At 48.6% G+C, this 22,879-nt stretch overlaps 2 protein-coding genes across 5 annotated transcripts; both read right to left on the bottom strand.

The window, feature by feature from the left end:
• Positions 1–51: 51 nt before the first annotated feature.
• Positions 52–19,495, bottom strand: ptpro (protein tyrosine phosphatase receptor type O). 4 transcript variants are annotated; one of them, XM_032588753.1, is made up of 26 exons: positions 18,782–19,495; positions 14,753–15,014; positions 14,418–14,573; positions 13,873–14,025; positions 13,039–13,524; positions 12,735–12,896; positions 12,109–12,305; positions 11,870–11,990; positions 11,611–11,804; positions 11,421–11,532; positions 11,143–11,306; positions 10,945–11,065; positions 9,647–9,780; positions 8,821–8,959; positions 7,788–7,908; positions 7,137–7,205; positions 6,168–6,251; positions 4,274–4,309; positions 3,245–3,326; positions 3,039–3,129; positions 2,856–2,932; positions 1,425–1,559; positions 1,052–1,174; positions 820–974; positions 519–654; positions 52–407 (listed from the first exon to the last, which is right to left on the bottom strand). In XM_032588753.1, exons 1-26 carry the CDS (start codon positions 18,854–18,856, stop codon positions 303–305), a joined length of 3,690 nt encoding a protein of 1,229 aa, XP_032444644.1. In that variant the 5' UTR covers positions 18,857–19,495; the 3' UTR covers positions 52–302. The 4 variants fall into 4 exon arrangements, with proteins under 4 accessions (XP_032444644.1, XP_032444641.1, XP_032444642.1 ...); XM_032588750.1 differs by lacking the exon at positions 18,782–19,495 and adding an exon at positions 17,572–18,112 and having other exon boundaries at positions 53–407; XM_032588751.1 differs by lacking the exons at positions 6,168–6,251; positions 18,782–19,495 and adding an exon at positions 17,572–18,112 and having other exon boundaries at positions 53–407.
• A 433-nt stretch (positions 19,496–19,928) lies between these two features.
• On the bottom strand, positions 19,929–22,610 carry cradd (CARD and death domain containing adaptor protein). The gene is made up of 2 exons (XM_032588763.1): positions 22,136–22,610; positions 19,929–20,920 (listed from the first exon to the last, which is right to left on the bottom strand). The coding sequence occupies exons 1-2, from the start codon at positions 22,452–22,454 to the stop codon at positions 20,589–20,591; spliced, it is 651 nt and encodes a 216-aa protein (XP_032444654.1). The 5' UTR covers positions 22,455–22,610; the 3' UTR covers positions 19,929–20,588.
• Between the last annotated feature and the right edge of the window lie 269 nt (positions 22,611–22,879).

The raw sequence follows: 22,879 nt of genomic DNA, 5'->3' as shown, positions 1-22,879 counted from the left end.
ACATTCAGCTGGAAAAATCCAGGAAAAATTCAGAATTCAACCAACTGGTCGGTATCCAAACCACACGACTAAAGAAAACAGCAACCAACCAACCAACCATTTTACCAATTATTCAATCAACTAACCTGTAACCCAACTGAATAACCAGCTAAATGATAAACTCCCAAGACCAGTGGACTTTACTGGTTCTAACGGCTCAGAACCAGCTGCGGATCAGTTCCTGCAGCTGGTTCTGAGCCCAGTTCTGAATCAGCTGGTACCGGTACCAGCCGAAGGTTACCTGGACTTGGACTCACATCTCATTATGTCTTGCTGGAGTTTTCATAGATGACATCAGATGTGATGGACTGCTGCTTCTTCTTCTGCCACATCAGGAGGACGCACTGATGGATGAAGACATACTGCTCCTGCACACACACACACACACACACACACACACACACACACACACACACACGGTCTGTATTGTGGCAGAGGGTGTGTGTGTGTCGGGTGCTGAAGCCTGGACTCGTCCTGACCTCGGTCTGGACCATGGACAGCCGGTGGGACCTCATGTCCGACACCATGCCCAGGATGTCCACGAACTCGTGTTCCCGGATGTGCTGCATCAGGCGGTCCAGGGCCATGAAGGTTCCGGTTCTGCCCACCCCGGCGCTGGAACAGAAACATCTTGGTTCTAACGGGTCGCCAGCAGAACCGACGACCTCCAGCTCTAAACATTTCTTGGCTTCCAATATGCCTGATTCTGCAAGGTCAGCTGACTGAATTATATGACACCAGAACCAGAACCGGACCTTCCGAAACCAGCTGGTGACTGACCTGCAGTGGACGATGACGGGGTCTTTGGTCCTGTCGGCCTGCTGCCGGACGATGTGGACGAACTGCAGGATGCTCTCGATGGCGTTGACTGTGGGAACGCCATGATCCGGCCACGATGTGTAGTTCAGGTGGAGGACGTCCAGGGTCTCGTCCGCCTGCAGGGGGCAGCAGAGAGTCACGGCAGTTGTGATCGGACCTTTAAAGCCACGTCCTGCAGGAGAAGAAGACTCACATATCCAAGTCGAAACTTCCTGATGATCCACTCCGGAAAGCCTTCCTCAGAAAGCATCTCCACACTGATGTCGCCGTACATGACCGGCTCGTCTGTGAACGGCCAGTAGTGGTCGCACTTCACCTGGAAAAATGCAAAACATCAGCTGGGAGGAGCAGGAAATGTAGATACAACCACCAGCCAGCAGGGGCAGAATTAACACTGAGCTTCACAGCCAGCAGGGGGCAGATTCCAGCCTGTATTTGACTGTAGATCTAAGACATACTGATAGGAACAGCGCCACCTAGTGGTGATCAGAAGTGTTTCTAATAAACAGGACTGTTATATGATCTGAATTTGTACCGGACCGGACCGGACCGGACCGACTGCTCACCCTGCGGCGTTCGTTGCATTGTGTCAGCATGACGATGATGGGCGACTTCTGCTGCAGAACCATCTTCCAGAAATCGTTGCGCGTCTCCGGCAGTGGCCCCTGGGTGGCGATGTACTCCTTGGAATGTCGGTATCCCTGAAACAGAAACCGGATCAGAGGAACTGGAGCAGAATCAGGAGCAGAACAGTAAGCTAAGGTATTTAATGCTCAGAATGTCAGAAAAGCCAAACTGCCCTTTAGATCCAGACGGTTTCAGAACCAGGACAGTTTCCTGGACGACTGAATCAGGAGCCAATCAGGATCCAACAACAGTTTCAGATTTTTGTCATAATCAGAAACTTCAGCCGTTATTTCAAACCAGCTGAGAGGATTATTTCTGTTACTTCCTGTTTCTATCTGCAATAAAAAACTTCTGCTTTTGTTTTATGACTTAGCTCCTAATTATGGACCATTTCTCTGGGATTCCTGGTCCGGTCGGAACCATATGGACCCTTCAGGACTTCAGAGACCTGCTGATCCAGTGTTACCAGAACCAGAACCAGGTGAGGGAGCATTTACCTTCTCTGTTTCTCAGCTCTGGAACCTGAACCTGAGATGATCAGAACCTGCTGGTTCCTGCAAATCAGAACTGGACCATTTGTTGTTTTCTGGGTCTTTCCGGTACCGTTACCGCTCCAACCGCTCCACCCGTACACCTGTCATTAACGGCTCAGTTTTATCAGTACTGTTCGCCTGGAAGGTCTAAACATCAGTTCTGGTTTCTTTACCAGAGTCTGAGCTGTCTCTACGCAGATGATGCTGAGATGTTGAACATGTTTCTGAGCTACAGACTTCCTCCAAGGTTTCACTCTGGGAGACCTTCAGGAGCCTTCAGGTCATGTGATCAGGTCCTGAAAGCTGAGCAGCATGCTAGCCTGGAAGCTAAAGAGGGGCGGAGCCTCCAGGCTGTCTTCTCTCTGTCTTTTCCTTTTTCTGTTTTATTGGTTATTTTTATAAGAAGCTCTTTGTGATATTCTGAACATCAGATGAAGCTTTCTCTTTCAATCTAGATCACAGGAGTCAAACTCCAGTAATCCAGTCGCTGTCCTGCAGGTTTTAGATGAGCCACAGGTACAAAACCCTGGAATGAAATGGCTCCATGACCTCCTCCTGGTGTGGATCGGTTCTCCAGAACCTTAATAACCTCATTATTCTATCTGGTGCTGCAGCAGAGGCTCATCTAAAGGTTGCAGGACAGCGGGCCTCCAGGACTGGAGTTTGATACCCCCTGCTGTAGATGAACAATCAGCTCCCCCTGGTAGCCAGCTGTGGCGGTGCATTCCTCATTAAATATGAAGGTTTCTGCATTTGGGCCGAGGCGGACCGAGCCGTGGGTGTTCTGGAAGTTGTTGACGGGTCGTGGGAGAGGAAGCGGAGCCGGCGGATACTCACAGGGATGTAGTTGGCGTTGATGTAGTCGGCACCTTCGTCGTTGTGCATGGAGACCAGCTTGACCCGACTGAAGTCATCTGAGAGAGGAGGGCGGTTAGTCAGGAGATGAACTACAGATGCTGTCAGAGTTCAGCAGAACCCGGTCTGGATCTGGAACCGGGTTCAGACCGGGTCAGGACTCACAGGGCAGGATGTTGGTGTATCGGTTCTTGGGCCTGTTGACCGGCAGGTCGGCAGCATCGTGGGTCAGATCCAGGCCGACGCTCTTCAGCTCCTGGAAAACATCCAGAGCAGATTTCAGTTCTGATGGAGAACCGGCCCGTTTCTAAACCCATCCGGGTCCGCAGCCCAGCGGTTCCCCTGAAAGACAGGACTTCTCCAAGTCGTACCTCAAACTGCAGGGAGAACTTGTAGGCGGAGTCTTTGCTCATGTCCTTGAAGTAGGCCTCGAAGTCGTCCAGCTGCACCGGGCTGCAAACACAAACCAAGTCAGACGGTTCTGAGAAGTTCTGACCTCCGGTCCAAACCGCAACCTGGGAACGCTCAGAGGAAGTTTGTGATCCTAATCTAATCCTCATCCTGACGGTTCTTGCTGGAGCTCAGGGTTCAGAGTCTGGCTCCACCGGGTCCAAAACCCAGCCTCCTCTTCCCAAACCAGAACCTCCCAACAGAACCATAATGACCCAAAGGTGCAACTCAATGACTCCAATATCAGTTGAGTTCAGCGGCGCCGCTCAGACCGCCAAACATCAGAACGGCTGACAGCCAATGAAAACCCAGAGCAGGATCAGAACAGTCAAAGGGTTCTAATCCAGAATGTTCTGTTAGGGTTCTGTTCTGACTGGGATGAAGCAGTCTGGGCTTCCAGAACCACAGCAGAAAAATGTTCTGCTGCCTCATCAGAACCAGCAGGTCCCAGAAACAGGATTTTCCTGTCTGGCTCCTGATTGGTCCGGACATCTTCAGCTGTCCAATGGGGCGCGGTCTCCGCCGAGGACACGTCCTCTTGCCTCAGAGAAGATCCGAGCCCACAGCATGATACCACCTCTACCACCAGCTGGTGAAGGACGAAGGTTCTGGTGCAGAACCGTTGGAGCGGATCGGTCCAGCTGCTGGTTCCGGATGTTCTTCTGCTCTCCAGAAGGAGGAACGTCAGACTGGATCAACGTCCTGTTTTTGTTCCCAAACTGCAGATCAACAGAACCTCTCCGACCCGCCATGGCGCCGATTCTGGACCCGATCCGGATTAATGACACTTTCCTGTTTCTGAGATCAGTCTGGGATGAAGGAGTGACTGATTATCTCCCAGATTAGATGGGATGAGTGAAGGATGGATGGAGCAGCGGATGGGTGAAGGTTAAAGGTCAGGGTTAAAGGTCAGGGTGGAGCTGATGGCTGAAGCTTCAGGACTCGGTTACCTGGTTAGTTTCCGTTTCTTTAAAGCCGTTTTGCTCCTAAAAACACAAAGAGTGTGAAATCCAAACATCATCATCACCATCATCATCATCACCTTCATCATCTTCATCACCAGCAGCAGCTCAGGACCGTCTGTGCAGCAGCACCGCCCCCTGCTGGCGCTTCACAGTCACTAACTACTGTGGTGAATATTTGGGTTCTTCATAAAGTTTATTCTTTATGCTTCAGCTGCAGCTCAGACGTTCACATGGAACCAGAATTTACTGGACTTTCATCATCAGAACTTTAGAGTCCAGTGAGGCGGTTCTGATCCGTTTCCATGGTTTCCTTTGAACTGTGGAAAACAGCAGCTGCACAGACGAGTCCTGTGGGTTATTGGAGGTTTAACGCCGTATTTCCTCTAAATAAAATATTATTTTACTTTCCTGAGGTTCTTTTTAATATAACACAATATTTTCTTCAAATAAAAATATTCAATTACAAAATTTTAATAAATTTATAGTTAAGATACTCTTATAATTTACTAATAATCTTAGAATAATAGAGTATGATATTCTGCATTGATCATAATAAAAATCTCAGTATAAAAAATGTAAAGTTAATTTAAAACAGTAAAAATTTTGAAAAATCTCATGTTTTTGTGTGGATGAAATATGTCAGCGTTTGGAAAACTGGGATAATCTTCTCTATTAGAGGAAATACGGTAGAAACGCAGGCAGGAAGTCTGTGGCTGCAAGTTTCCATCCGTCTGCTTTTACATCAAAAAAACTTTCATTTACACTGAAAAGTTGAATTTGGGAACAAATTTGTTTTTATTTGATTTTTAGAAACAGAATTTTAAATCTATACTTTCTAGATACATTTTAGTTCATAAAAAAGTTTTATTATCACGGTAACAAGTTGGTCAAATGTTTCATCAGAACAAAAGATGAGAAAATTATTTCTTTCTTGAAGAAACGTTTTTCAGCCACAGATTTCCAGAAACCTTTCAGAGAAGAAGCCAAACATGAGATCACCACCGTGCAGACGGCCGGACCCGAACCCGTTACCTGCCTGGCACCCGGCTCCATCAGGCTGGACGTTACTCTAAACCGTTCATGCTTTTACTTTGAAATGCCTCTGAATTCACAGAAAACCAGGATCATGCATATCTACAGAACCTGAGCTACTGAGTGACCGACGGCATGCGGCGAAGCAGAGTCAGCATCATGCTGCCGGAGCGATCCGCCACAGATCAGCGCGATGCTGACGCTTTCCAGAGGGAGGAATATAGACGCTGCAGAGTCTGGTGTGTCTGAACATCCACAAAATATCAGGATTTACATGATATTTTCAGAAAATCATGAAATACTGAGAAAACGATCCAACAGGAACGCACCGGCTCACGTCATGAAGTCGTTTCTGCTGGTCTTAAAAAAGCCAAATGAAAGAAATAAAGCAGCAAATAATGATAAAACTTCAGGTTTTCTGTCTGTCTGTCAAACTTTTCTATTGAAAAATCTGGTGAAAACGGCCAAAACATCCAAATCACCAATTTATAAAGTTACGATTATATAAAAAAGTTTGTTTTTATTTGTGGAAAACTGATCAGCAGAGAAAACTAAACTCCTGGTTTCCATGAAGCAAAAGCAAACACTAAAAACATCTGGATAAACGTGTTTGAGGGCCAAGAATGCGGCCCTGAGGAACACCAGGGAGTTCATTTCCTCCGTTCAGAGATTTCTAGACGAGGCGTCAGGAAAACCAGGAGTTCCTGGTCCAGAGCCCCGAGGGACTCCCAGAGTCTGTGGAAGAATTAACACACACCAGACTGATCTGTGCGTCTCTGAGTTCAAACTGTGACCGACGGACTGTGGCGGGTGAACATGCCCCAAAGTGCAGCAGGCGCTTACTTACCACGGATTAATATAAAAAGCCAAAAGATAGTCAGTCCAAAGGCAGGATGGCAGGAGGGTAAGGAAGGCAAAGAGGCTTCTTCGCCTGAAGGTTCAAATAAACACAGAGAAAATAAAGAGAACAGACACCAGGGGGCGACAGAGAGGGGACAAAACATGGATCTCCGTTAGTAAAGAGGCTTCATTAGTGCAGAGTTAAAGCATCATGCTGCCACCGCCGGCTCCGCCCACAACGCCCAGCCCGGCCAGCACCTCAGAACGCCGCACGGCGCCGTGACGGTTCTGATGAGCTCATAAAGCAGCAGAGGCAGACTGGGAGTGGAACCGTCAACCAGAACCAGAAAACCCGAATCAGCATTACTGTGGAATAGTTCCAGTAAATGTTGGTCGACTCTCTGGAACAGATCCGATGGGACCCATCTGGTCCTCGGCTGGTTCTGACTGAAATCACCTTCGTCCTCATCTTCCTCACAGAAACACAGCTGCCTTTCACAATAAGAGCACGACACACTGATGAAATGTTTAGTGGTGGGGTTCTGCCTTTACCGATCGTCTTTCAGCTCTTATATTAACCATCAGAACCAGAACCAGGACCTTCAGCCACAGCGCCAACTCAGAGGCTTTTATTTTGAAAGGATGACTAATGGACTGCTCTCATTTCTGTTTTTAGGTATTTGAAAGAACAACTGGGTCTTAAAGCCACAGATTAGACCTGAGCCTTCATCTTCAACAAACAGCGTCTGTCATCATCATCTTCATCATCATCGTCATCTTAAAGGGCCACACACAACATTAAAGCTGCAGCTGCAAGTTCACATCCTAACCTGCCTCATCAATCTGTCCCTCCACTCGGCTGCTTCCTGGTGGGTGTGTGCAGTTGTGAAATGAGGAAGTGATGCTGCGGCGGCCCGTCGCCAACGGCAACCCAACCACCTGCAGCAGCAGCAGCAGAAGAAGAAGAGGAGCGTACCAGTTGTAGGGAAGCTTCCCGTCTCGCTCAAACGAGGCGAAATTAACGAAGGTCTCAGCGCTGCAGTTCCTGCAACACGAAGCGATGGGATCAGACAGGAAGTCACGGGAAAACAGGAAGTCAGCAGGAAGTGAAGAATAACGGAAATCAGCCTCTGTCTGCTCAATTCAAACCCCTCACGTTACGCAACGCAATTATTCTCACTTCATGTTATTTTTTCACTAAATAAGGAAGTTAAAAATTGACATGAAACAAAAGACAAAAAATAAAAACCCAGAGTGACCAAAACAGAAATTAAAATAAAACAAAATATAAAACATACCAAAAATAAAACTATAAAGTCAAACAAAATCTTTACTAACCCAAAGAGACCAAAAACTAAACCAGAGTAAAAAAAGTAAAAATAAAGAAAAATCACAACAAAACAAATGTTAGCAAAATCTGACCGAAATTAAAAGTATTTAATTAAATCATCCCAGTTTTTAATTTAATTTATTAACAATCAGGACCAAACACATCAGTGGCTTCTAATAAAATGCAGAATTGGCCACAAACATTTAATAAAGTCGGGAAAATAAAGCAGAAATTAGTCAAATTCACACAAGAACAAACCTAGAAAAAGATGAAAAGAAAGATGAAGCAGAGCCTCACCTGGTCATCTGCAGGTGTTTCTTACGAAGGACGAGCAGGAAGAGGACGAGAAGGCTGATGAGCAGGACGCTCAGCACGGCCAGCGCCGAGATGGCCGCCACGCTCGGGTTCATCTCTTTGGCTGCAGACGCACACACACACACCAACACCTGCTCAACACCTTCACAATAAAAGCTGCCTGCTGGCTTTAATGAGGCGGATTTAAACAAAAGCAGGAATAATTCTCAGTGAGACCATCAGGCCCATTAATCACACAGGAAGTCCAGCAGGAAGTGGATTTAATGTCAGGGAAGACATGGTCATCACTTATTTAAATTCTAGTTCTGCAAACTGAAGATGACAGGAAGTCTGTATTTATAACTTCCTGTTTGAATGTAATTCCCTTCAAGATGTTTAAGTTTAGAAATGTTGGTTAATCTGCAGCAGGTTGATGAAAATCCTCTCAACATGATCAGAATAAAAACTAAAATCATCTTAAATTCACTTAATTAAAACAGAAGTTGGTCTTAAAAACATCTCACATTTTGTGGTGGCAGCACCGTTTCATCTCTTGTAGTTTATTTTTCTAGCAGGATTTTTGTTTAAGGCAAACACAAACATCTTAAGGCAGCTGATGCTAATGCTAACTAGCTGCTAATATACCCAGCTAGCTAGTTTTTTAGGGTAAGAGTAAATTTATCATTGGTTGCTGGGCGATGTTTGTCTTACTGAGTCAACCTGCAATCATTGTGTGGAACAAAGTTCAGCAACTTTCCTGTATTAAACATGTTTTAATAACGCAGGTCTTAAATTTCATTCGCTTTGGTCTTAAAAAGCCTTAAGTTTGAGTTGGTGAAAACTGCAGGAGGCAGAACCTCTGAGACCAGAACCAGAACCGCTGGAGTCTCTGCATTCAGAGGGAAGCAGAATAAAAAGCCTGCCACACTTTTCAGATGTTTCCACTACCGTGTGTTGATCTGGTTAAAACATGTTGAAGGTTTCCACAGTGCCCCCCGCTGGCAGTGCTGCGGCCCATCTCCACGGCGCCCCCTACCTGCGGTGGTGACGGTGATGCGGGCCGGCCGGCTGGCTGAGCTGTAGCTGAAACTCGTCACGCTGCAGTTGTAGCTGGACGACGGAACCAGACCCGAAACGGTCAGAACCTGAGCGGTGGAGGTGATGGGCTCTCCGGCCTGCAGGGGGAGCCACACGTCAGAACAGAACCACGACCCGTTTGTCTGAGCACGCTCAGTGTGAGCCTTCTGACTGAACTTGGGCAAATGGTTCTGATCCGATCAATGTTCTGGTCCAGAGAGCCAGACGGGTCAGAACCAGAACCGCAGAGATCCTCCTGACAACTGATCCAGGTTCTGCTGAGATCCATCCAGTTTCTGGAACAGAACCGGGTCAGGCTGCAGAACCGGGTCAGGCAGTTGGACTGTGGTCCATCATCTGGTTCCAGAACACATCAGAAACTCTTGGAGGGAATTTCAGAACCAGAACCTGAGGATTACTGTGGTTCTGATTATTCTGGACCAAATGGGCCGAGGTGACGCGGTTCCGGATCAGACGGTTCATAGATCAGAACATTTTATTAAATTCAGATGGAAACAGGAAAACAATAAATAAATCTGAAAGAATAAATTCAGTTAAAAAATTTTAACCATAAAAAAAAAAACAAAAAAAAAATTAAATGAGATAGAAATCGGGTCGGATCAGAACCAGATTTGTGGTTCTGTAAAAACAAAAAAATATTGATGCTAAAATCTCTTCCCCGTTTTAACGCTCAGCTTCTCTTTCTGCTGGTTCTGGTTCTGGGTCCGCTCGGCAGCAGAACCCCTCCCGGTTCTGTACCCAGACCCGGTGTGAGGCGGGCTTACCTTCAGCTCCTTGCTGGCCCAGTTGGGTCGGCACAGAACCTGGTAGTAGTCCACCACGCCGTCCTCGCTCCACAGCAGCGTGACGGAAGAGTGCGTGGTGTTGACAGCCAGCAACAGGCGGGGAGGGGCCGGCTCTGCGGGACAAACACTCCATGAGCTGGGCTGAACCGGGCTGAACCGGGCTGAACCGGACCACCGCCACTTCCTCTGAGCAGCACCACTTAAAGACGCCAGAAGAGGAAGTGGACCCGGCCAATTTCTGTTTCACTTTCACAGACGAGTCCGAATGCGCGGCGCTGGACGGGCAGAACCCAGCAGAACCTCTGAGCCAAAAAACTGAAAGTAGAACATTTCATCCTGAGCCTGACCTACTTCCTGTTTGGTTATGGGAGGGGAGCAGCAGAACCAGAACCAGTTCCGTCTGGATGGACGAAGCCACGCCACATCCTCTACCTACAGCTGTCACACATGGTAGTGGCAGCGCCATGCTGTGGGCTGAAACGTGAAGCAGCACCAACAGCTGGACCGATACGTTTGGGCTCTTCAGCCAATCAGGACGGGTGTGGTCCAGATCCTGCTCACTGATTGGTTGAGGGGGTGTATGTATAATTCTGACCCCCCGTGAATCAGAGGAAATCCTGAATACAGTTATGAATGTTCTGGACAGACAAGAGTCGCCATGTTTAGGTCCACTGCTGGTTCTGAGCGGGTCATGGAATTCTCTGGCGCCCCTAGTGGCAGAACGGAGAACTACAACAACAAACCTGCCTCAAAGATTCACATTTATTCCTGTTTTTAACATTTTTTCAGAAAAAGTTCAGATGATCAGATTTAGGATTTTCTGAAATAAAACGGGAGATTTATGGTGACATCGTTTTCCATCAGGCTGAAAATTATTTCCTGTAGAGATTCTTTAACATTTTTAATAAATTACTGAAACTAACAAGGAATTTCTAAATTATTATTTTTAAATTGTAAAATAAAAAATTATTTAAGTTGGAAGTCATCAGTTCATAGATAAAATTAATAAAACTATTTTATATAAAAATATTAAATAATTACTAAATAAAATATTCCAATCTTTTGTTTAAATGGTTTGAAGTTTTATGTGCAACAATAATTAACATCCATAAAATTTAAATTAAACAATGTTACTTTATTTAGAACGTTATTATGAATGAATTTTATTTCTTGTGATCAACGTTTATTCCTGCCGTCCGGATCCATTCTGAGGATCCGGACCTGGCCGACAGAATCAAGCCTTCTGCAGTGTGTGTGTGTTCTGGTCCGGTTCTGACCCAGTTTGATGATGTTGGGAACAGACGTGTTCCTGCTGCGCTCTGTGCACGCCGTCACCGTCAGGTTGTAGATGTCTCCCGGCGGCAACGGCAGGCTGGCCCGCATGGCGTTCCGGGTCACCTGGGGAACAGAACCGATTCAGACTGACGCTACGGAGGTCCAAGCCGCCCCATCAGAACCAGAACCGGGTTCCTTACGTCTACAGAGTATCCTCTCTGTGGCCCCTTCTTGCCCACGGCCTCCACCTGCCAGTGCAGCATCCTGGAGTGGCTCAGGTCGATGAAGAGCTCGCCGTAGGTCCACCGGACCGCCAGAACCCCCTGGGAGTAATCCACCGACGAGATGTGGGGCGCCTCCGGAGCTGGGAACAGGCTCGGTCAGACAGAACCTCCGACTGGACCAGAACAGTGGTTTTGGATCCAACAGCTGGTTCCAGTCCCGGTAACCGGTTCCGATAGCCGGTTCCGGTCCGTACCTGTCACAAAGCTGACCGTAGAGCTGTCGCAGCAGGTGAGCGGCGGGTCTCCCCAGGTTACCATGGAAACCCTGAAGTTGTAGTACCAGGCGGGCAGCAGGTCGGTGACTCTCTGGGGACAAACAGAACCAGAACCGGGTCAGCAGCCGCCAGTGGCACAAAGTGCCAACCATCCGGAGACGGCGCTTACCACGGTAGCGATGACGGAGGCGGTGGCGGCGATCTCATAGTAGGTGGTCCACTCGGACACCAGCGTGACGGGGTTGAAGAAGAACGTCTGCAGGATGTACTTCCTGAAGGCCACGTGGTACGGCCTCTGCCAGCTGAGGACCACCGCCGTGGGGCCCAGCGGGTACACCGCCAGTTCCCGCACACCTGTGGGCTCTGAGCCAAACACACCCGGTCAGTCGACAAGGCTCCGCCCACACAGGAGTAGAAGGGAAACTCACCGATGTCGATGATGACCGGTTCGGACGGCGGGCTGGTCAGAGGGCCGTTGGTGTGATAGACGACTACGCGGTATTGGGCGCCGGGCGTCAGGTTGCTGATGATGTCACTGGTCGAGTTCTCCTGTGAAAACACAAAAGTTGAGTAACTCTGAGGCCGACAAGCTTCAGGACAGACGGGGCTCAGGAAACGACGGCAACCAGACAAGGCAGTTTTGTTTGGCCCGGCGGGCCGGCGGTACCTCGCTGCAGTAGGTGTTCTCCATCCTCTGGCTCAGGCTGGGCTTCAGGCAGGTGGTGGACACAACCGACACCAGGCTGCCGTTGTGGTTCTGAGCGGACGGAGCCCAGGACACGGCGGCAGTGCTGGAGTCCAGCAGCCTGACGCTGACGCCCTGAGGACGCTCACGCAGCTCCTCCAACAGCTCACCGCTGGGACCTGGATGGATTCACACGGACCCATCAGGACCAGAACCACACTGGATCCAAACAGAACCTTTAACATCCTGAACAAATCAATGACGATCCAGAAGGATCGTTCAGAGTTGACACGTCTGCTGAAAGTTGTGAAAATGAAACAAAAAGGTTTAAGCAGCCATATTGTTTCCGGCAAGGGCGTAGGTTTGGTCTACGTTTTGGTGGGACCTTACAACTTACTAAACTAATTAATGTAGATTTTCGTTTATTTATTTTGTTTTTGTTAAAGAATACATATGTTTGGTTTTTTTTAATTAATATGGCAAAAATTGGTCGGGACTATTTTATATCCCTTGAATATTGGTCGTGACATGTCACGACCGTCCATACCCAAACCTACGCCCATGGTTTCCGGGTCGTTTCCGGACCTGCCGGTTCTCCAGAGACTCACTGAGGTAGAAGGTGAAGCCGGTGTCGGCGCTGCTCTCCCGGGCCTCACAGTCTCCAGACGAACTCAGCGTGGTGACCTGGACTCGGTACGTTCCCGGCTCCGTCAGCTCCGTGAAGAACTCGTGCGTGTTCTCGTCCACAGTTGCCATCTCTGTGGAGTTTCCTAGAGATGAGACCAGTAGGTCAGACACCTGGAAACTGGAAGAACTGGTCCATCACAGATCTTACATGGCAGGCGGGTCAGAGAACCCGTCACGCAGGAGACGGACCGCTCCGCCGTGTGACCGGACCCTGCTGCTGCTCACCGTCTCTGTAGATGTAGACATTGAAGCCGTCGTAGGAGGTCGGAGGTCGTGGGGGCAGCCAGCGCAGCTCCAGCAGGACGGGGGGCAGCCTGGTGGGCAGAACTGGAACATCGGCGGGCACGGCCATGGCCGACCCCGGCTCGTTGGAGTCCTCGTACTCCGAGACCACGGCGTTGACGAACTCCTCGTCTCTGTCAGCGGGCGAGATTTCCGTGGGGTCCAGCCAGTAGCTCTGAGGCTCCGCCTCCTCCGCGCGGCTGCCGTTGCTAACGGCGACGCTCTCCGTCACGTTCTGCGTCGCGTTGAAGGAAACCCGAGGAGTCGGTTCCTCCTCTTCGAAGACGACGTCCTCCTCGGGCTGCGTCTCCGCCTCCTGCATCAGCGGGACGTCCCGCGCCCGGCGGGCCGCCGCCTCACGCCCCCCCGCCGCGGCCCGGCGGCTCAGGGTCAGAACCCTGTGGGAGACGTTGAGGGGCGGGAAGGGCACTGGGGGGGGCAGAAGGTCGGAGGGTCTACTGACATCATCACCATCATCACAGAGCAGCAGCATTTAAACTGCCTGGAATCACAAATGGAGGCTGATAAACTGTTTAAAAACAGCCTGGAAACCAGGACCAGGACCTGGACCAGAACTGGGTCTGGGACCGGGTCCGGCACCAGAACCGGGTCCAGGACCGGCACCAGAACCGGGACCAGAACCGGCACCAGAACCGGGACCAGAACCAGGACCACACTTCCTCAGGGATCCCCCAGGTAGTTTTTAGTCTGGGTTCAGGTACATCTGCCAGCTGTATTCCAGCTGTTTTCCAGGTATATCTACCCGGTGTTGCTCACCTGTGCGGTGGTGCAGCGGTCTGTGTGTGACGTCGCTGTGGCTAGTCAGCGCCGTCTGCAGCGCCGTGGCCTCGGAGATAAGCTGGAAGGTGATGTTCCGGTAGCACACGCCCGGCAGCCAGTGCTTGAAAACAGTCTTCCCTTTGTAGAAATCTGGAGACGAACAGAAGAGACGACCTGGAGAAACCGGTTCACCTTCAACCCGCCAGATTCCTCATTCCTCTGGAATCAGGAATAATCTGAATTGGAAACTGCCAGCTGTTTTCCAGCTGTTTTCCAGGTATATCTGGATATCTCGACTGGATGATTTTCCAGTCGGTGGGAACATTTTCCCACCGACTGGATGAGGAAGAACTGGGCTTCCGGGAAACACCGCCGTCTGAGTTTCTGTGTGGAGTTCCTCAGAGGTGACTGTTTGGACTCTAACAGGAGATTAACATGTCATATTATTGGCTGGGGTTACACTGCCACCGTCAGGTCAGGTGAGAAACTACAGCCTGGTATTTATGTTTCCAAGCAGTCAGTGTTTCTTCAGGTTTCCTCACCTTTATAGAGCATGGAGCGGCGCTCCAGGCCCTCCGTGTAGCTGATGTTGACCCGGCTGAACACGGTTCTGATCGGTGGGTCGATGTCGAACACAACGCCCGTTTCTGGAGCCTCTCTGTAGTCTGAGATGTACGCGGCACGGACAGGAAGTGGCTCTGAGGAAACAGGAAGATGGAATCATGAAATGTTTTCTGAGGAATTTAAAAGTTTTAAATAAAAATTCCAGATAAAAGTTTTTTCCGCTCCACTTCTAGCAACACAGTGATAATATCTGAAGGTCTGGTATCTCATGTGGTCATATTTCATAAACAGGAGCAGCTGAAACGCTCCTTACTTGTGAGAACGGGAACGCTCTTCATGGGTCGGGACCAGCTCTGTCCCAGTTTGACCAGTAGCCCCACTGTGTAGCAGAGGCCGTGGAACGACGCGTTGAACAGCAGCGGCTCGCTGGTGTTGATGAACGGAACCAGAACCAGCCGAGGTTCTCCTGAGATCTGTACCGCGTACGCTGTGACGTTGTCCTGAAGGTCGCCGCGCTCCAGCGCCGCCACAATCAGTCCCTCCTGATTGGTGGACACCTGAAACGCCCAGGAAACCTGGAAAACACAGCCACGTGTCATCAGCTGAGAGGAAGTGCAACCAGGTTCAGACAGGAAGGCAGAAAAACGATGGAACCTCACAATCCATCAGCCTCTCTGGACTTCTCTGAAATAAAACTACAAAACAACGGTAACCAGGAGCGGGCCCTGAGGAACTCCACTCTGAAGCAGCGCTGCCGGTGAAACGCTGTCTCCTAAAACTTCGGATCCGGTTCTTGTTTGTCCAGTTTTCCTTCCAGCAACGGTTTAAAATGGCCGAAGGTCTTTCCTGGTTTCACCCAACAATTCTTTGACTGGATCGTTTTCTGAGCCCGAACTGATTCCTTTCTGGAACTGTTTCCTCAAACAGAAAACATTAGATTCACTGAACAGGTCCCTGACTTTTTAAGCACTTTAACCTTTGACTGGCTATAAAAATGAAATGAGTTTTGTGTCAATATCAAACAGTCTGCTATGTTTCAGATCATCAGTTGGATCCTATCAGCTCTGAGAAGAAGAATCAGAAACCCCAGTCCGGTCGGATCGTCTCTCCCGGTCCGGTCGCGTTGATTACTTCCTGCCTGGTTGCCTCTGAGCAGCCTGACCTTCCGGTTCATTAAATCTCCCAGCAGGATCCGGATTGTCGCTCCCACCGATACAAACCCTCCAGATATAAAAACGCTTCTTTCTGAACAGATTCTTCTTTCTGAACAGATTCTTCTTTCTGAACAGATTCTTCTTTCTGAACAGATTCCAGAATATTCTAATGCCCAAACTGAAGTCCGGACGGTTCTGCTGTTGGTTCCAGATCTCATCTTCGATGCCAACATTGTGATGTAAACACCATGGGGGAGGAAGAACCCGGTACCAGAGGGACAGGAGGTCCAAACGGACCCACTGGACCCGACTTCATGTGACTCTGCATGAAGCTTCCAGAACCAGAACCACCAGCTGGAGTTCTCCTGACTTCTCCAGCAGAGGTCCAATTGATGGGATGTAGCAGAACCCAGCTGGTTTCCTCTGACCCGGTTCTGAAACCCGTCACTATTCAGAACCAGGGAGATCCGTTTCCTGGCAGCACCCTGAATAAACTCTGATTAACCCGGTTCTGACCCGATCCGTGAGCATCCTACCACAGTTAAACACAGAGGAGCAGAACCAGGCTGACCCCAGCAGCAGAACCAGTAGGACCCGTCCTGCTCCGGATTGGTTCTGCACCAGAGACCCTCCTGAAGGTCCAGAACCGCAGCAGAACCAGGCCTCCAGCAGAGGAGCTGCTGGATGCGCCCCCTGCTGGACAGAATGGAGACTCGCCGTGCTGGTTGCTGGGTGACCAGAGGGGTTGCCTAGCAACCAGCAGGCCAGACCAGGTTGGTTTATACCAGTGCTTCTCAATTCCAGTCCTCAGTCCTGCTCTGCATGTTTTAGATGTGCCTCTATTCCAGAGCAGCTGATTCAAATGATTGCATGACCATCAAGTGCTGCAGAAACCTGTTGATCACCCAAAGATTCAATCCAGGTGTGTGGCAGAAGGGAAACACCTAAAACATGCAGGGCAGGGGGGCCTGAGGACCGGAATTGAGAAACGCTGGTTTATACTAACGAACCAGAACCAACAGGAAGAGTTTGTTAAATAAACGTTGATCCAGTTTTCTCCAATCCAGACCAAAATAATCAAACTTTGATTTTTAGATTTGGATTTATGACAATAATCTGTTTCACTGAAATAGTTTGGACTCCGCCGGCCTACCGTCCTTAAGTGGACCCGGTCATTTCGGGTCGGTTCTCCTCCACGCCCCCAGCACTCTGACACCCTGGGCAAAGAGCCGGATCACCCATTACTACAACTGAACCGTCCTTACCACTCGGAACCATACCGGATCCAACCCGAACAGAACCAGATCCAGACTCCTGCTGAGCTACAGGAAGTCCAGACGGGTTCGGTTATGGAAGAGGTCCGATGGGTCAGACAACCCGACTCGACTCAGACGGTTCTGATACCAAACCGGAAATATGAAACCGGACCATCGGATAAGAGTGAGCCTGGAGGACGTCTGCAGATCACCATCAGAACCAGAACCAGAACCAGTTCTGGTCTCACCATCACCCAGCAGCAGGAGAACCTGGAGCCGGAACAGAGAGTCTCTGTGTGTCAGGGTGTGTGTGTCTCTCTCTTTGTGTGTGTGTGTGTGTGTGTCTGTCTGTGTGTCTCTGTGTGTGTGTCTCTCTCTCTTTGTGTGTGTGTGTCTCTGTGTGTGTGTGCGCGTGTCTCTGTCTCTCTCTGTGTGTGTGTGTCTCTCTCTCTCTTTGTGTGTGTGTGTCTCTGTGTGTGTGTGTGTGATCCTCAGTGATGCTGACAGACATCCCTCCTCAGTCAGGCTGCAGCCGACTGACCCACTTTCTGCGGGACAACGAGCTGCTGGCTGCCTGCACGGAACCATCCACCCCCCCTCACCTCAAGCACTGAAACACGCACACGCTCAACACGCACGTTTCATTCAGCCCCGTCGCCTCCAGTGAGGCCGGTTCTGAACAAAGCCCTCGAACCGCGCGGTCCGTTCGGGCCTTGACCCACCTGGACCGAGCCGAGCAGCAGGGCGGCGAGCAGCGGCGGGGGCAGCATGCTGGCTGCCGGCTCTGAGCGCTCTCAGCCCGGCCTGGAGCCTCCCGCTCCGCTGCGCATCCAAACAATGGCGCTGTTTCTGCCGCAGCGGCCGACGCTCCGCGACGCTCTGCACAGATTCGATCTGCGGGAGATTTCCGCTGCGCACCTCTAACTGCGCATCCTCAGCCGAACCGGACCTGCTGGGAGCCAGGGGAAGCGGGCCGGGCTGCGGGGTCCATGCCGCGGCCCGGAGACGAGCAGGAGGTCGGTGTCGGTCAGCCGGGATGAAGCTGCTGCTGCGCGGCGTCGCCCCGCCCTGCGCTGCGCGGAGCTCCGGAGGCTGAACGGAGACGCGCACCTCCTCCTCTTCATCGGACACACGAACCACTGACAGGGAAACATGTTCTGACCCAGTTATCTGGTTCGGAACCAACTCGGTTAAAAGTTCGCAGCACTGTAAAATGTTCAGAGATAAATAATCACAGAGAAGCTGTTGAACTGGTTTCACAGTAAAGGAGCCGTTTGTTGCAAATAAACACAAATAATTTATTTTATTGAGTCCATCAATAATTTACAAATGTCACCGTTTCAAACTAAATGCTTAATATTTAGCTTCAAAACTAAATGTTTAGTTAGGAAGCTATGTAATTGTTACCTAAATAGTTACCGACCTCTAGTAAGTGCGCTAGCCTGCTAACAAAATATTTGACTTCTTAGCTAAATGTTTGGCTAGCAAGCGGAATATTTAGTTCGGAAAAAAATATTGTCTGGAACATAAATTTAAGTCTGGAAAATAAATTTTACTAACCAAATATTTATTTACCAATCTATGTATTTAGTGAGCACGCTAGCTTGCTCACTAAATACTTAGCTTGTTAGATAAATGTTTGGTTAGCAAACGAAATATTTATTTTGGAAAAATAAATACCTACATTTTTAGTTTGGGAAATAAACTTTACAAATTAAATATTTAACTATAAATTAAATATTTAGTCTACCAACTAAATAATTAGCTATGAACCTAAATATTTAGGTAGCATGCTAATCTGTTAGCTTAAATATTTGGTTAGCAGGTTACGAGCAGGTCGGTGTCGGTCAGCCGGGATCATCATTCTTTAGTTTAACTAAACATGTAGTTATTTGTTTCAGACTGGGTAACTTTATAAAGGTAAACTTCTACCTGGAGCTCAGGCTGTAAAACCTGAAGCATGTCTCCATTGGTCAGAAATATTTCAGGTGTTCCGAGTTGGATCATTCTCAGTTCTTCTCCAGGACCTCAGAACCTGACCCGACGGATGGAGGTCCATCATGCTCCCCCATGACGTCACACAAAGAAGCAGCGCCAACCAATCAGAAGCTTCCGGAGCCCAACAACCTGCCCGTGTTTTAGTGTCTGATCTACCTGGTTTGACTCGCCTCAATTAATGAGCCGCTGCAGGGCCTGGGCTCACCAGCAGGGGGCGGAGGAGTTCCACTCACACATCAGAATCACAAACATGAGAAATGATCAAACCACAGCTGCTTGATGTGAATGAACGGGATCAGCCAGCTGACCGCAGCTACGGCGGCCTGCCGGTCCAAGAAGGACGTGACACGGTAAAGAGATGCGGTTCTGGTTTTGATGAGACCCGGTCCACTATTAATGTTTTAATCTTTCCTGTTAGTTTTTAAAAGCTTCATGAAAACAGCAGATTAAAGCCGTCTCTGCACTGCCCCCTACTGGTGAGAACACCGCACTGTTCCCAGTCCAGAACCAGTCCGGAACCTGCTGGGTTTTTTCTGGCAGATTAAAGCCACGTTGTTCCTTCTGATGCAGTAAATGTTTGACCCAGTAGGACCAGGACCAGAACCTCTAAAAGGATCTTCCTCCTGTTTGGTTCTTTCCTTCAAATAATTTATTTGTTTTTAGTTTTTGCCGCTAATTTAAAAATGTTTTACTAAAGTTACTCTGTTTGTTTCTGAACTGTTTCAGGTATCAAATAAAATAAAACGATATTTTTCATTCTGTTTCTGCCGCTCCAGACAGATTCGCTCTGCGCACCACTAATTGCGCATCGTCAAGCGAACCGAACCGAACCTGCTGAGACCGAGGGCAGCGGGCCCAGCAGGAGGTCCTGTTGACGCTGTTCCTCTGAAATCATTAAACTCTAAAGATTTTCTGCAAATTCAAAATCTTTCAAAAACATGTTGTAGATTTTTTTGTCATTGAATTTTTTTACATTTAAAAACTGATTTTTATTTTCTAAAAATTCTCCAAATTCTGAAAATAATTTCAGTTTTTCTGAAATGTCAAATGAAAAGTCATTTTTCTGATTCCCACAAACTGATATTTTGATTTTATAGTAAATGTTTATTATTTACAGAAAATTCAGATTTAAATCAAGTTTCCAGCTGTTTTCTTGGGTCCGATCGGAACCAGAAGGTTCGCCGAACCGCCAGTCCACCTTAAATCCCGCAGAAAGCGGAGGTTCTTCCGGTCCACGTGCTGCTGTTTTTAGTCACAGAGCTCCGGTTCCGTGAAGGAGTCCAGCGGGTTTTCCAGAATCCAATCTGGGTCGACTTCCAGGAAAAAGTGGGAAAATGAGAGAAAACAGGAGCAGGAAGAAAAATCTCCTGATGGTTTTTTTCCCTGCATATTCCAGAACCGGCGGAGGTTCTGGTGCAGCTCGGTTCTCTGGATCCAGAACTCTCCTCCGGTTCCGAATGAATCCAGCAGCGGGGAACTTCCAGATATGGTTTATTTCTGACTGAAATAATAAAAGTAATTTTGCGGATAAAGTCATTTTTTATTGATATTAAACTTTAAGTATCTGGTTGGTTTTTTTTTACCTACTTTTGGATTCCAGATAAAACGGAACCGGTTCTTTTCTTGGTTCTAGAATCAAAAGTTCTGACTTTGGTTTCATTATTCAGTCAGTTTATAGGCAGAGCGGTCATCTCTGAGTTCTGGACCGGCCCGGTTCGGGCCAGCGGAACCCGGTCCAGTCTCATCCCAGCACGGCCTCCTCCAGGACCGACGGGTGGAGGTCTGCGGCCTCCAGGCTGCGCAGAAGCCGCCCCAGAGTGGCCCGCCTCCCGCCAGCCCGCTTCCACAGAACCAGGCCGTCCAGAACCGCCGCCCCGGTGTTCAGGCTGTGATCGGACCGGCACCGGTACACCGCTTCGGAGGACACGCCCAGGTCCAACAGAACCGCCTCCCATTCGGCACCGAGTCTCTGCGCCAGCCGGGACAGCTCCCGGTCCGAAGGAACCCTCTGCAGAACCGAGTCCGGGATCCGGCAGGCGTCGCCATGGTAACGGGCCGGAACCGCAGCGTCCCCTGGGAAACATGGAGCCCGGTCCAGTTTGTTACAGAAACTTTCAGCAACACGGAAGTCAAAGAGCTTTACGTCACAAACACGTCAGTTAGGAAACAAACAATAAATCAAGTTTCATGTTAAATTTCATTTGAAAAAGTTTCAGAAATATTTACTTACAAAACAGTTCATTTGTCACAATCAATCAAATTAAGGTTATTAAAGTACATTTATTAAGAACAAATTAACTCGTTTTTCCAGTTCTTTTTCTTTCTGTCTTCAGAACCAGTTTAGAAAACACACAAATGGAAATGGACCAGAACCGGGCCCAGCAGAACCGTCTCAATCTTGCTAATTTTTCCCCATGTTAGAGCCAAAGCTGCAGAGGCTCTGATTGGCTGCTGGAAACCAGGGGCGGCTCCTTCACCAATGCAGCCCTGGGCGAGCGCCCCCCCCCCCCAGTTCTCCACTGAAACTGCATTTATAAAAGATCAACTTCTTCTGATCAGAACCATAAACTCATAAAAATCATGTCATTTGTTTTGATTCTAGATGATTTAAATATGTTTATTCTGATATTATTCAGTTTCATAAAGTCAATGAAGCCAGGCTAGGTGTTCCGTTTATCTGTGCTACCCATAAATCCATCCTACCTTGTGGTCACATTCTGCTGACTCAGCAGATTTCTTATAAATACATCCTACCTGTGAAAGTTTCGTGTCATGTGTTTTATTTCGTCGAAGATTACAGTAAGTTTTATTTAATTTATTTCATATCTGGCTTCATTGACCTGCTGAATTACTTCATGTTTTTACTTTACATGACAGCAGCTTGTAAATATATTTATAAATCTTTAGTTTGTCATCTGCAAAGTCGTTACTTCTGTAAACAAGTTATTGTTTGGCAGGTAGGGTAGGATATTCCGATGAAGGAAGTGATCTTCTTGTGGTTTCGTCAAAGATAGAAATTGTTCCGATGCTAAGCTAACCATTACTAGTAAGCTTCCACTTCAGTCACTCAGATAATGTTGTCCAATATATTTAACATTAACAACCCGCTATAGTTTGTAAACATGACGGTAGCACCGACAGACAGACATGGCCATCTATCCGAGCTACGGTAGGAAAATCTGACAAGGTAGCTGTGATAGTCAGAGCATTGGACCAGGTACAGAACCTGGAGCGTTTTAAGTTAGAAACAACAACAGCTTCTCGTTGGTTCATCACATTAACTCCCACCTGAAGGCCCGGTTCCGGCTAAGTTCGGCCCGGTTCCGGCTGAGTTCTGCAGCTCCAGCAGCAACCGGTCCCGGATCCAGCTGAAGTCCCGCAGAGCCTCCAGGAAGGTGCCGAAGGCCCGCGGGCCGCGGTTCGGCAGGAGGTCCAGCAGTTTCAGGTTCTTCTGCCGGTTGGTCAGCTGACCCTCCACCTGCTCCACCTGGGCCTCCGTCAGAACTCCCTCCTGGTACAGGAACGGAACGATGGTGTCGCTGACCAGCAACTGGTCGCACAGCTGCACCCGGAACTTCCGGAGCACCGCCCTGTGCTCCGGCTCCATCCGAACCTGTTGAACCGGGTCACTAACCCGAACCGACTGAGTGGTTCATTCAGAACCTAAACCAGTCTCCATAATGGAAAGTAGTCTCGCCGGTACCCGCTGCTAACTTCTACAGCTCCGTCCGGCATATTATGCTCGATTGGAAACAAGAAAGCGGAACCAAAGTTTATCCAGCTCTCATAGAAAAATGGCTGTTCGTCAAATAAATAATACCCACGTGATTTAAAAAAAAGTTTGTAATTTATTGTTTGATTATAAATTAATGTAGAATAGTATGAGTTTACTACATCGGCTTACATTCAATACAGAAACAATTTACATATGAAGTAAAATCAGGAAGTTTCAGACGGACTACTTTCTGCGGAGGGATCATTTTAGTAAATAAAGAAATAAAGTTGAATTTTGAAATGAAGACATTTTGGAGG

This window comes from Xiphophorus hellerii, chromosome 17 (assembly GCF_003331165.1).
Source record: "Xiphophorus hellerii strain 12219 chromosome 17, Xiphophorus_hellerii-4.1, whole genome shotgun sequence".
Classification (NCBI taxonomy): Eukaryota; Metazoa; Chordata; class Actinopteri; order Cyprinodontiformes; family Poeciliidae; genus Xiphophorus; species Xiphophorus hellerii.
This window is presented reverse-complemented; position numbering and strand designations above follow the sequence as displayed.

Bases quoted from the DNA above. Each gene is read 5' to 3' on its own strand.
- ptpro (XM_032588753.1), bottom strand. From the start codon at position 18,856: ATGATCCAACTCGGAACACCTGAAATATTTCTGACCAATGGAGACATG. The intron at 9,781-10,944 runs GTCAGAACCGGA...TTTGTCCCGCAG, and splicing joins TCCCAACATCATCAAACTGG to AGCCGGCCCCTCCCCGCCTG. The intron at 408-518 runs GTCAGGACGAGT...GTGTGTGTGCAG, and splicing joins TGTCCATGGTCCAGACCGAG to GAGCAGTATGTCTTCATCCA.
- cradd (XM_032588763.1), bottom strand. From the start codon at position 22,454: ATGGAGCCGGAGCACAGGGCGGTGCTCCGGAAGTTCCGGGTGCAGCTG. The intron at 20,921-22,135 runs GTGGGAGTTAAT...CATGTTTCCCAG, and splicing joins AGCCGGAACCGGGCCTTCAG to GGGACGCTGCGGTTCCGGCC.